Below are 12775 nucleotides of genomic sequence, written 5' to 3'. Positions count from 1 at the left end.
CCCTCCCCTCTGATCCCCTGTCCCCCTCCCCTCCGATCCCCTGTCCCCCTCCCCTCCGATGCCCGCCGATGCCCGGTCCCCCTCCCCTCCGATGCCCGGTCCCCCTCCCCTCTGATCCCCTGTCCCCCTCCCCTCCCCTCCGATGCCCGGTCCCCCTCCCCCTCCGATCCCCCTCCGATGCCCGGTCCCCCGCCCCCGGTCACAGCTCAGGCCCCGCCCCGCCCCCTGAGTAGGCAGTGACAGTTGGCCGCGGGTTCGTTTCCCGGCGGGCGGCGCGGGCTCTTCAGCCCGCCATGTTTAAATCGGGTAAGCGCAGGATTAGCGACGGTTGGCCTGGGGTTTGATTTGTCTTTTGTGGGTTAATGTGTCGAGAATTAACTGAAGAGTGTCGGTGCACGTTCGGCTGACTTCACCTTTCGCTGTTTATGTGGCTGACTGCTGCTTGTCGGTGACAGCTGTTTACCGAGCAGCGCACGGCTCGCTGCCCCGGGTCCGTTACTCAAGGCGAGGTGCGGACGGCCATCAGAGTAGACTTTTTAAAAATATATAAAATACACCATTTTGTATTGGGAAGTGAGCCTGCAGCTTTGGTGCGCCTCGTATATTGTGACCCATCTGATTTTCTGTTGCGGGATCTTGCTGTGCGCGAATTTGCTGCTGGTTTTTACCCCGTGACAGACTCCACTGTCCAATAGCTCGTTGGTTGTGAAATGCCTTGTGTCCTCGGGTACCTGTGAAGTGCTACTTCAATGCAAGTTCTTTCTGTTTTCTTAGTGTTGAGATGATGATCAAATTGCGCATCTTGGCCTAAGATGTCCCCTGAACATGTGGAGTAATTGTGCTTCAGAATGATTGGAGTTCAAGTGCACTTTCGCAGGAAATATAATTCAGTAATTAGAATGTGATCTTGCCTGCATCAAATATGCGGCGGCAAAAATGTCTTGTAATTGTAAATGATATTAAGTGCCACCAATGAGATTGTAGTTTTGCAGCTGTGACTGGGAGCCACAAATGGTATGTTTGAAGGATGTTCTTGCCATGGAGGGAGTGCAGCGAAGATTCACCAGGCTGATACTGGGATGGCAGGAATGACGTATGAGGAGAGATTGGGTCGATTGGGCTTATACTCGCTGGAGTTTAGAAGAATGAGAGGGGATCTCATTGAAACTTATAAAATTCTAACAGGACTAGACAGACGAGATGCAAGAAGGATGTTCCTGATTTGGGGGGGGGGGGAAGTCCAGAACCAGGGGTCACAGTCTAAGGATAAGGGGTAAGCCATTTAGGACAGCGATGAGGAGGAATTTCTTCACCCAGAGAGTGGTGAACCTGTGGACTTCTCTACCACAGAAGGCAGTTGAGGCCAATTCATTAAATATATTCAAGAAAGAGTTAGATATATTTCTTAAGGCTAAAGAGATCAAGGGATATGGGGAGAAGGCAGGGACAGGGTATTGAATTTGGATGATCAGCCATGATTGCATTGAATGGCGGAGCGGGCTCGAGGGGCTGAATGGCCTACTCCTGCTCCTATTTTCTATGTTTCTATGTTTACCTGCCAGGTGCCAGAGTGAGGGGAAATAACAGCATGTGGAAAAAATACCTGTCAAGAGCTTTGTTCACATAGGAACATAGAGTAGGATGGAAATCTTGCGGATTTGAGTTAGATTCTGCACTGAAGATCTTTAGGGTAGTAATTGCAAGTTACTCCTGGTGCCATGTGTTGGGTAAGTTGGAAGCAGTTTGGACATGTCCAGTTGTTAGCTTTGGCTCAGTGGTAACACATTCACCTCCCTCTGAGTCAGAAAATAATGAATTCAAGCCCCATTGCAGAGAATTGAGCACACTATCTAGGCTGACACTCGGCACAGTATGGCACTGTGGAGTGGTGTCTTTCAGATGAGATGTTAAATCAAGGCCCTGTCTGCCCCCTCGGGTAGATACAAGAGAGGGTCCCATTTGAAGAAGAGCAGGGGAGTTTCAGATGGGAATGTTTCAGATTCAACAGCAGCAGCTTGCATTTTTATAGGACCTTTTAACGTAGTAAAATGTTCCAAGGTGCTTCACAGGAGTATTATAGGACAAAAAATTTGATTAGGATATCAGGTTAAGTTCTAGGGCAAGGAAAGTTGTACAAAAGGGACAGGCTTCATCTAATTCATACTGGTTCCAATGTCCTTATGGAGAAAGTAAATAAGGCAGTGTGGAAGAATTTACAAAAAACATTCACTGACTGTCCTGGAAGTGAGGGTTGTTTTTTCTGGGGATGGAGGACATTTTAGGTTTTGGGTTGTACATCACATGAAATAAAACACCTGCCAGACCCAATACAGGACATTGGTTTGTGCCCCTCTGGAGTACTTTGTGTGGTTCTGATGCCATATTATAGGAATTATCATGGCACTGAAAAGGTGCAGCAAAGGGCTACCCACCTTCTGATATTTGGCATTACACACGAGGAGAGACTACAGAGGATTCATACTGGTTCCAATGCCCTTGCTGCTGAACAACCTCTCTGGTCCTGAAAAATTATTGCCTCAGAAGAAGATTAATTGCAGATTTTTTTAAAGTTTGTGGGTTTTCTATGTTTTGCCCTTAATATGTCCCAATCCTTATTTTGCTTTCTATACCATGATTTATATTTCCTATTTTTTTCTTCCTGCTTTGCCTTCTGTGAGCATTCTTCAATCTGATTGGTATCAGCCTCTGCTGCTTTCCTTGTTAACAGACACCACAGATCCCCTGCAGAAGGCACCAAATTCAAATTGACGTCGGAAAAGAGGAAGTCTGCACTCTAGAACCTGCTAAAATTTTGTGGGCAGCCTTTCCCGAGGTGAACGGCAAGCACCATTACTTCACCGCTGACTGCAAAATCTGGGCCATTGTGCTTTTATGATGATGGAAATGCTCGAAAGTGTATCCATAATCAATTAGTTTTAGAGTGCAGTGAATTACATTGACAAAGCTATCATTGAATTTCAAACATGGAAAGGAGCTGTTCACCCGTCGGGCCTGCGCTGACTTTCTGTACACCCAGTGGACTAAGTTCCATGCCCTGCATGTCTCCTTACCTTTCTAATGTTTTCTTTTGAATATTTATCCACTTCGCTTTTAAAAGCTTTTATGGATCCCGTTTTCACCACTTTCTGGCAGGGCATCCAATTTCGAATGACCCTTTCAGCTGCCGTTTGCAACTTTCCGAGGGGAAACGTTTGCCTGGTTTCTGCTTTACAAAGGACTCAACAGTTCTTGATGTTTAAAGTTTACCTACAATATTGTATGTGAAAAGATCAAGGCACGGAAAATAAAACGTGGTGGTGGGGGCCGCTGTATTTTGCAAAAGTTCTTACAGCTATTACAAATGAACTCTACACCCTGTCTTGCCTCCTTGGATTTAAGCTTCTTGGGACAATTTAAATTAATTACTTACTAGTTGGATTTTTTTATACTGGAAATAATGCTGTTTGCTGGAAATGAAGGCTAACCTTTGGGTTGGATAATTAAAAAGAAAAAAAAATCCCCAATTGCAGAGATAATGCACTGTAACGACACTGTTCCAAAACTCCTGGTGGAAAATGGGAAGCGGGTGGTAATTATTGCTGGTAGTTCTAATTTACATAAAATGCTCAGCACGATGGGAAGTTTTGTGGATGCCAAGTATAAACTGAGACATATCCAATGGCCACTTCCTGCCTGGTGCCGAAGGGACAAATCTCACCTCAACCTCAAAATGAAGTTCCAAATCAAATCAAAATCAAATCAAATCAACTTTTATTGTCATTGTTAGTGCACAAGTGCAGTACAACGAAATGTAGGCTTGCGGCTCCCGAGAGTGTACATTTAGATTAAGACATTTAAACATTCAACATACATTTGGCTTGTAATACATTAACATAAACATAACCATAATAAAGTGCATTGGCAGATGTGCAGGCTTTAGAGTTTATTTGTGGAGTTCAGTAGGATGACAGCCCTGGGAAAGAAGCTGTTCCTAAATCTGGTCATACGGGTGCGAATGCATCTGTAGCGTCTCCCAGATGGCAGGAGGGCGAACAGACTGTGGCTGGGGTGGGTAGGGTCTTTGATGATGGACCGTGACCTCCGTAAACAGCGTTTCTGGTATATGTGCTCTATGGTCGGTAGCCGGGTGCCGGTAATGCGTTGGGCAGTCTTCCCTTGTCTTGCTAAAGTTTACGTCAGATGGCCTATCACATTATACTTTTGTTTTATTGATAGTTGAAAGATCAATAAAAGTATAGCCAAACTTCTTTGCGAAAAACTGGAATAGCTTGTAGGAGCGACGAACTCAAACCCTGCACATTATGCAAAAAATATTGTATCTGAAATTCCAGTGCGTGATTTGAAGGCTTTCAGACACATCTCTTCCGCTTTTTCCTTCGTATACATCAGAAAATTGGATTGCTATTCATCATTTGAGTTTTATATTTGGTACCCAATTAGTTCATCCCATATATCCTAGTCTAAAAGATATTGATAGTTAACTAGACCAGACATGTCTGTAACAAGATTACTATACAATCCTGAGTGAAGTGCAGCTTAACTCTTGAGTTGCCAGAGGCATCAACAATGGAGTCAGCCATGGGTGCATTAAGTAGCACTACTTTAGCAGCACCAGTGACCTAGTTAATCCCATCACAAGATTGTATTGATGACTACAGCAAAAGTAAACAGATACTTAACACTAATTAACAGTATATCTAAATATAAAGGCAACAGTAATTTAAGTAAAAACAGAAAATGCTGGAAATACTCAGCAGGTCAGGCAGCATCTGTAGAGAGAGAAACAGAGTTAACGTTTCAGGTCGATGACCTTTCGTCAGAAGTAATTTAAGTATCACTATCTCAGCAGGAACTGTTTGTTTAGTAACAGTATAACGAGGTTATTATTGATGTCCAAGTTCACAGTACACACTTAGCAAGTTTATATTTATATTTTGCACGCCATTGTTAAGGTTCAAAAGCTAAGGATGTCCCTTTATGATGTGAGTATAAGATCATGCAGTCTCTCCATTCGTAGTAGGTTAGACGCTGTTGTGTCAGGCAGAACTGCCTCTCTCAGATGTTCTGGTTTCACGCCGGGGACGCCTGTGGCAAGGTTTCACCTACAGTCGTTGTCTTTAGTTTTGTCTTCTCTTCCTAACTTTAGCTAACCTTGCATGTACTATAATTCTCTGTAGCTATTATAGTGTACTTTCACTCTATTCTTGCATCTTAAGCTATTAAGTTATATGTTGCAATACACTTTACAGTTGTTTATTTCTGTTTGGACTGAACACCTAACCTCTCAAAATTTCTGACTTTCAAAAATAAATTATGATCTCGACCCCCATCCCTCACCAGTGTTGTCTCGGGGGGTCTAGTTTCTTCCATTCATGTTCTATTTTGCTCCCTTCTGTTCAGGATCTGTTTTACTTAGGTTTTGTCTTTCTAAAGCCATTTTATAGCATGACTAAGATCTTCTCTGTTTATCATCTTATGCTTTTCACCTTTTCCAGTTTAAAAAAAAAACAACGTGAGAGGATAATAAATCTATCCCCATGATCTGCCTCTTTGTACTCGTATTTACGATATTTATCCCATCACTTGCTGTTTGTTCTGCTTTGTTATGAAGGGCTTGTCTTTCTTGGTTCTAATGAAGGATTTCTAACCAAAATATTAACCTATCTTTTCAGATGTTGACGGATCTGCTATGTATTTTGACATTTAAAAAAATTATGATGAAGCCTACTTGTTGCTATGAAATCCCTAAATCATATATTTTTTAATGTATTTATGCAGCTAATCTTTGAGGAACTTTCCATATTGGGAGCCTTACACCGACTCTTGCAGAATGGCCAGTGACTGCTGCAAAAACGCTATTCTCCAAGGTACAGAACAAGCACGTAGACTGTCCAATTGTAAAACTAATGGTGCTATATCAGAAAATACTTCCATTGTTTTAAAGTTAATTCGAGATGGCATTGAAATAACAGTATATTTGAATTTAGGCTGAGGTTTGTCATTTAAAGATTGCAACATGGCTGTTTCCTTGCCTGCTTTATAAATCAACTCGTATATTATTTTTAACAATCACATGTAAAATACAGTGTCGTGTATATTTCCCCTCCCAAAAGGGAAAAGCCATGCTGGGCCTCAGTGTGGATGATTTTTTGAGGCTGGAAGTGACCATTTTAATTTTTGTAACCTGTAAAAGTTGTATAGTGTGCACCAAAGAATGGTGGCAATATTTTATTCGAAGTACAAAACATCAGTTCTGCATGGATTGAAACAATATAATGCAAACAGCAAAAGTTATTAAATGATCTGAGCTGTAGAAGGATTGTAAATTTTGTAGGTGGGGTGAATCTTTTTTGATTTTAAGCGATTGATTGAGGGCTATTAGATGCTAAATATTCTCCTTGCACCTACCTCTTTGACCAAGCTTTTGGTCACCTGCCCTAATATTTCCTTATGTGGCACTGTGTCAAATTTTGTTTGATAATGCTCCTATGAAGGGACGTTTTACTACGTTAAAGGCGCTATATAAATGCAAGTTGTTGTTGCACAGGAAAGGAGAATTAAGAGATTGTAAATGTAGAAGGAGTACAGGAAACTTTCTGGTATCCGGCACGGACGGGACCGACGTGGTGCCGGTTCATCAAAAATTCCGGCTAACCGAAAGCTATAGTCAAAGATACGGAGCTGAGAGCTCCGTATAAAGCAACAAACCCTGTTGCTTAGCTTCAGAACAATCGGCACAAGTTGCAAGCGTCTCTGTAGCTTAGCAACAGCTGCAGCTACACCCTTGCACAGCAACAAATGGAGTAAAAAAAAGTAATAAAAGTTACCTGAACCTACTTGATGCGCTATCAATTACTCATAAAAGACTGAGAGTTAAGAGAGTAACTAAAGGCTTTTATTAACAAAAAAATGAAGGTCTGCCTCGAGTGGTCGACCGGTCCAGAAATACAAAGGGCTGGGGAGCAGTCACCTTTATACTAGGACTTGTGGGAGGAGTCAGCCGAGGCATGTCCAGGCATGTACACAGTGGAATACAAACAGTGGTTTACCACATTCACCCCTTGTTTAAAATTGAGTCCGGCGAGGTGAAGTGTATTAAAAGTTAGTGTATTGGAGTCTCTCCGGAGGTCTTGTCTGCCGCTGTGATCGGCGTGGCGACGGCAGGGGTAGTGGAGCTTCCGGCGTCGAGTCCTGCGTAGGCTGTGGCACAGGCATGTCGTCCTCGTAGATGTCGAGCGGGTCGCGGGGCCCAGGCCTGCCGTCTGCTGGGGCTGGATATCGGATCGTGGGGGGGGGTGGTAGTGAGTAGTGGGTTACTGCGGCCCCCGAGGGTGCAAGGTCTCTTATGGAGACTGTGTCCTCCCGCCCGTCCAGGTATGCAATGTAAGCATACTGGGGGTTGGCGTGGAGGAGGTCGACCCTCTCGACCAGGGGGTCCGTTTTATGGGTCCTCACGTGTCTTCTCAGTAGGACCGGCCCTGGGGACGTCAGCCATGGCGGTAGCGATGTCCCCGATGTGGACTTCCTTGGGAAGACAAACATTTTCTCATGAGGGGTGGCGTTAGTGGCAGTGCAGAGCAGTGACCGAATAGAGTGGAGCGCATCGGGGAGCACATCCTGCCAGCGGGAGGTCAGAAGGCCCCTAGACTTTAAGGCTAGCAGGGCGGCCTTCCAAACTGTTGCATTCTCTCTTTCCACCTGTCCGTTCCCCTGGGGGTTGTAACTGGTGGTCCTGCTTGTGGCAATACCCCTAGCTAGCAGGTACTGATGGAGTTCGTCGCTCATAAACGATGAGCCCCGGTCGCTATGGATATAGCTGGGGAAACCGAACAGGGTGAAGAGGTCGTTCAGACATTTAATGACCGTGGCACTGGTCATGTCCGGGCAGGGGATGGCGAACGGGAAACGGGAGTACTCATCAATAATATTGAGGAAGTACACATTGCGGTCGGAGGAGGGGAGAGGCCCTTTAAAATCAACGCTCAGGCGCTCGAAGGGGCGAGTGGCTTTTATCAGGTGGGCCCTGTCTGGTCTATAAAAGTGCGGTTTGCACTCAGCGCAGACTTGGCAGTTCCTGGTCATGGTCCTGACCTCCTCAATAGAGTAAGGCAGGTTGCGGGCCTTGATGAAGTGGAAGAACCTGGTGACCCCCGGGTGGCAGAGGTCATTGTGGAGGGCCCGCAGTCTATCGATCTGCGCGCTGGCGCAGGTGCCACGCGATAGCGCATCCGGGGGTTCATTGAGCTTCCCGGGCCGGTACAAGATCTCGTAATTGTAGGTGGAAAGTTCGATTCTCCACCTCAAGATCTTGTCATTTTTGATTTTGCCCCTCTGCTTGTTGTTAAACATGAAAGCAACTGAACGCTGGTCAGTGAGCAGGGTAAATCGTTTTCCGGCCAGGTAGTGCCTCCAATGACGCACAGCCTCCACAATCGCCTGGGCCTCCTTCTCAACAGCGGAGTGTCTGGTCTCCGGGCCTTGGAGGGTTCGTGAAAAGAAGGCCACGGGTCTCCCTGCCTGATTGAGGGTAGCGGCCAGGGCAAAGTCGGACGCGTCGCTTTCCACCTGGAAGGGGATGGATTCGTCCACTGCGTGCATGGTGGCTTTGGCAATGTCCTCCTTGATACGGTGGAAGGCTAAGCGGGCCTCTGCCGTCAAGGGAAAAGAGGTGGACTTGATCAGCGGACGGGCCTTGTCCGCATAGTAGGGGACCCACTGGGCGTAATAGGAGAAAAACATTAGGCACCTCTTCAGGGCCTTGAGGCAGTGGGGCAGTGGGAGTTCCATAAGGGGACGCATCCGGTCGGGGTCGGGGCCGATGACTCCGTGTTCCACAACACAGCCAAGGATGGCGAGGCGGTTTGTGCGGAATATGCACTTCTCCTTGTTATATGTCAGGTTCAGGAGTTGGGCGGTGCGGAGTAATTTTTCGAGGTTTGCGTCATGGTCCTGCAAGTCACGGCCGCAGATGGTCACATTGTCCAGATATGGGAAAGTGGCCTGCAACGCATTTTGATCTACCATCCGGTCCATCTCCCTTTGGAAGACGGAGACCCCGTTGGTGACGCCAAAGGGAACCCTAAGGAAGTGGTAGAGGCGGCCTTTTGCCTCAAAGGCAGTATACTGGCGGTCCTCAGGGCGGATAGGGAGCTGGTGGTACGCTGATTTCAGGTCAATGGTCGAGAAGACGCGGTACTGCGCGATCTGGTTGACCATGTCAGCTATGCGGGGGAGTGGGTAGGCGTCCAGCAGGGTGTAGTGATTTATTGTCTGGCTGTAGTCGATGACCAGGCGCTGCTTCGCGCCGGTCTTAACGACCACAACCTGGGCTCGCCAGGGGCTGGTGCTGCCCTCAATAATCCCTTCCTTCAGGAGCCGCTCCACTTCGGTTTTAATGAAAACCCTGTCCCCGGCACTGTATCGCCTGCTCTTTGTGGCGATGGGCTTACAGTCGGGGGTGAGGTTAGCAAACAGTGGGGGGGGGGGTGACTCTGAGTGTGGAGAGGTTGCACCTGGTGCGCGGCGGGCAATTTGGAAGCTGCTGGCTGCGGACTGTGAGTGGGGGTAGGGGTCCACCGTACGCCATCGTAACACTTTTAAGGTGGCACTGAAAATTTAACCCCAGCAGGACGGCAGCGCAGAGGTCGGGCAGGACCAGAAGTTTAAAATGATCGTACACAGTCCCGTCTACTACGAGTGTCACCACGCAGTAGCCGCCGATGTCCGCCGACTGGGACTCGGAGGCCATAGAAATCCGCTGGTGCGCAGGCATGACTGGGAGAGAGCAACGCCGCACCGTGTCGGGGTGGATGAAGCTCTCCGTGCTCCCAGAGTCAAAAAGGCAGATTGTATCGTGACCATTTACCTTAATGTCCATTGTGGAACTGGCCAGCTGGTGCGGTCTCGCTTGGTCCAGTGTAACGGATGCCAGCGTAGGGGTCGGTGTGTCGCTGCGGGTATCAGATGAGGCGGTGTTGGGGGCCTGCTGCGTTCCGGCTGTCGTCCAAGATGGCGGCGTCCATGATCCCCATGTGGCTGGAGGCGTCCAAAATGGCTGCTGTACCGGTGGTTCGCACATGGCCGGGGAGGCCCAAGATGGCGGCCCGCATGGCCCACACGCGGCGCTGCTGGGGTTCGGGGTGGCTTTGGCCCTGCAGACGCTAGCGTAGTGTTCCTTCTTCCTGCAGCCCGAGCAGATCGCGTTTTTCGCCGGGCAGCGCGCTCTGGGGTGTTTTGCCTGGCCACAGAAGTAGCATTTCTAGCCTTGGGGCACTGCTGTCTGGCCTTGGGACACTGCTGCGGTAGTTGGGCCGTGGTTGGGGTGGCACGGCGCTATGAGGCGGTCCTACCGTGTCCCAGGCTGTCATTCCCCGCGGCGTCCACGGTGCAGAGGAGTAGGCATCCATGCCCCGGTAGGCTGCATCCAATGATAGTGCGAGTTCAGAGGCCTTGTTGAGGTCGAGGTCACTCTGCTCCAACAGTCGCTGTCGGGTGTAATTGGATCTGTGGCCCGCTACAAAAGCGTCCCGGATAAGTTCCTCTGTGTACACGGCGGCCTTTACATCCTTACAACCACAGGCCCGGCCAAGCACAGACAGTGCCTGAAGGTATTCCACGGTCGATTCCCCAGGTTGTTGTTTACGACTCCCCAGAAGGTGCCTGGCGTACACTTCGTTCACTGGGCGCGTGTACTGGTCCTTGAGGAGCTTGATAGCGTCCGCGTACGAGGTCGCGTCTTGGATGACCGAGTACACTCGGTGGTTCACTTTGGAGGTCAGGACATCCAGTTTGTCCTCGTCCGATTTGATTGCTGCGGAGGCGGTCAGGAATTTTTCGAAACACTTAAGCCAGTGAGTAAACTTGGTGGATGAGTCCGCCTCCCGATGATCTAAGTCCAGGCATGCTGGTGTGAGGATCTTCTCCATTATAAAAATTTTGTTAGTAAAATTGATGCGCTATCAATTACTCATAAAAGACTGAGAGTTAAGAGAGTAACTAAAGGCTTTTATTAACAAAAGAATGAAGGTCTGCCTCGAGTGGTTGACTGGTCCAGAAATACAAAGGGCTGGGGAGCAGTCACCTTTATACTAGGACTTGTGGGAGGAGTCAGCCGAGGCATGTCCAGGCATGTACACAGTGGAATACAAACAGTGGTTTACCACACTACTCCTGAATTTTGCCGGTTAACCGACATTTCCGGTTATTTAGGGGCCGGTTAATCGAAAGTTTCCTGTACATATGTTCACAAACCTGTTTTATTCCTTTCCTTTCTCTGTTGTTAAAAACAGTGACATTTTTAAACATATGCATAGGCTTTGTAGGAGCCTGACACATAACCACCATTTTTTGTCTTTCCCTATTCAGTCATTCCTGCAATGCAAGTAGCATGGGGTGATTGCAACCCAGAGTGGCTTCTTTCACTTTAATGCATATACTGACATTTCAGGCTGTCCTGAAAGCTGATCCAAAGCTGCTGACCACTCCCCTGCACCCCCACCCCCCAACAAAGAGTGTTTCTCCGTAGCTCTGCTTTGGATTCCCAATATGAATCTAATTAGTTGGATTGCATATATATGCCTGGGACGTGACGTTTCTCTCATCTTTCCTCCACTCCTCCCCTTTCTCAGAACAGAGAGCACTAAGTTGGTATGCTAATGTGATTTTTGAAATTTTTACTGTCTGTGACACAACCGAGTTCCAGTCTGTTTAATACCTGCAAATTACTGCATCGTAGTCAAAGGCGATAAGCCTGTTGAATATATGTTCCCTCATTGGGATGTATTGGAGTGGAAGCATAATGGGAGGATAGAAGTGACTGGTTATTCAAGGCTGTATGAAGTGAAAATGTATTAAATATTTTAACTGCCTGGGATATGACATTTCTCTCATCTTTCCGCTGCACCTCCCCTTGTATAGTTATAGGTCCTTTTTTTAAAAAAAAGTTTAATTGTTTTTACATCTAATTGTTTTTTAGTTTTAAAGTATCTTTCCAGTGAATTTTCATTAACCTTCAAACTAATTTAGTCCTTGATTTTTAAACTCTGGTTTGATCATTGTACGTGATATTATCGTTACTAATTGAATACTGCTTCTTTGCAGATGTTGTGGCATTTGTGGAGGTGTGGTCATCAAATAAGACTGAAAACTATTCAAAACCATTTGTAGAACACTTGATTAATATGGGTGCCACAGTAAGTATTGCTTGCTACAGAGATGTTTTGACATATTTAGTACTGTACATGCAAGGTTGCAAAGCTGCACTTGAAATTTGAAAATGGCTTTCTTTTGTCACTTATCACTAATCAGTTGTTTTTAGAGGGGAATGGTTACTTTGTATTCTTTTGAGCTATTTATTTGCCAGGTCTCTCTCTGACATTCACGCAGGAATTCTGTTCACAAGCCTATGTTGAATGCAGCTCTCGAATCATCCATGAGGAGGTGATTGTCAGATTATGTCATCACGTGGTTCCTCCGAATGACATGAAAGTTCTGCACGATAAATTGCAGTAATGAATGTGTCGTACTACATGATCATAGGAACTTCATAAATTACATTTGGCAGTTACCCTAACTTCTATTTAGTTTTGGCAGTAAAATAATTTAATCATTAATGATTCCAAAGAAAAGAATAGCACAAGAATTAGGAGCAGGAGTAGGCCATACGGCCCTTCGAGCCTGCTCCGCCATTCAGTAAGATCATGGCTGATCTTCGACCTCAACTCTACTTTCCCGCCTAATCCCCATATCCCTTGTT

General features: G+C 46.7%; 1 protein-coding gene across 1 annotated transcript in view; it reads left to right on the top strand.

Moving 5' to 3' along the window:
* Positions 1–340: 340 nt before the first annotated feature.
* The window catches only part of mcph1 (microcephalin 1), a 378761-nt gene continuing 366326 nt past the window's right edge, over positions 341–12775 (top strand). Inside the window, exons 1-3 of the mRNA XM_085996458.1 lie at positions 341–509; positions 5800–5888; positions 12121–12212. Coding sequence (XP_085852584.1) covers positions 5852–5888; positions 12121–12212 — 129 coding nt within the window. The 5' untranslated portion in view covers positions 341–509; positions 5800–5851. The remainder of the gene's footprint in view (positions 510–5799; positions 5889–12120; positions 12213–12775) is intronic.

This window comes from Somniosus microcephalus, chromosome 9, assembly GCF_052327205.1.
Source record: "Somniosus microcephalus isolate GS21.2 chromosome 9, FLI_Smic_1.0, whole genome shotgun sequence".
Taxonomy (NCBI): Eukaryota; Metazoa; Chordata; class Chondrichthyes; order Squaliformes; family Somniosidae; genus Somniosus; species Somniosus microcephalus.
This window is presented reverse-complemented; position numbering and strand designations above follow the sequence as displayed.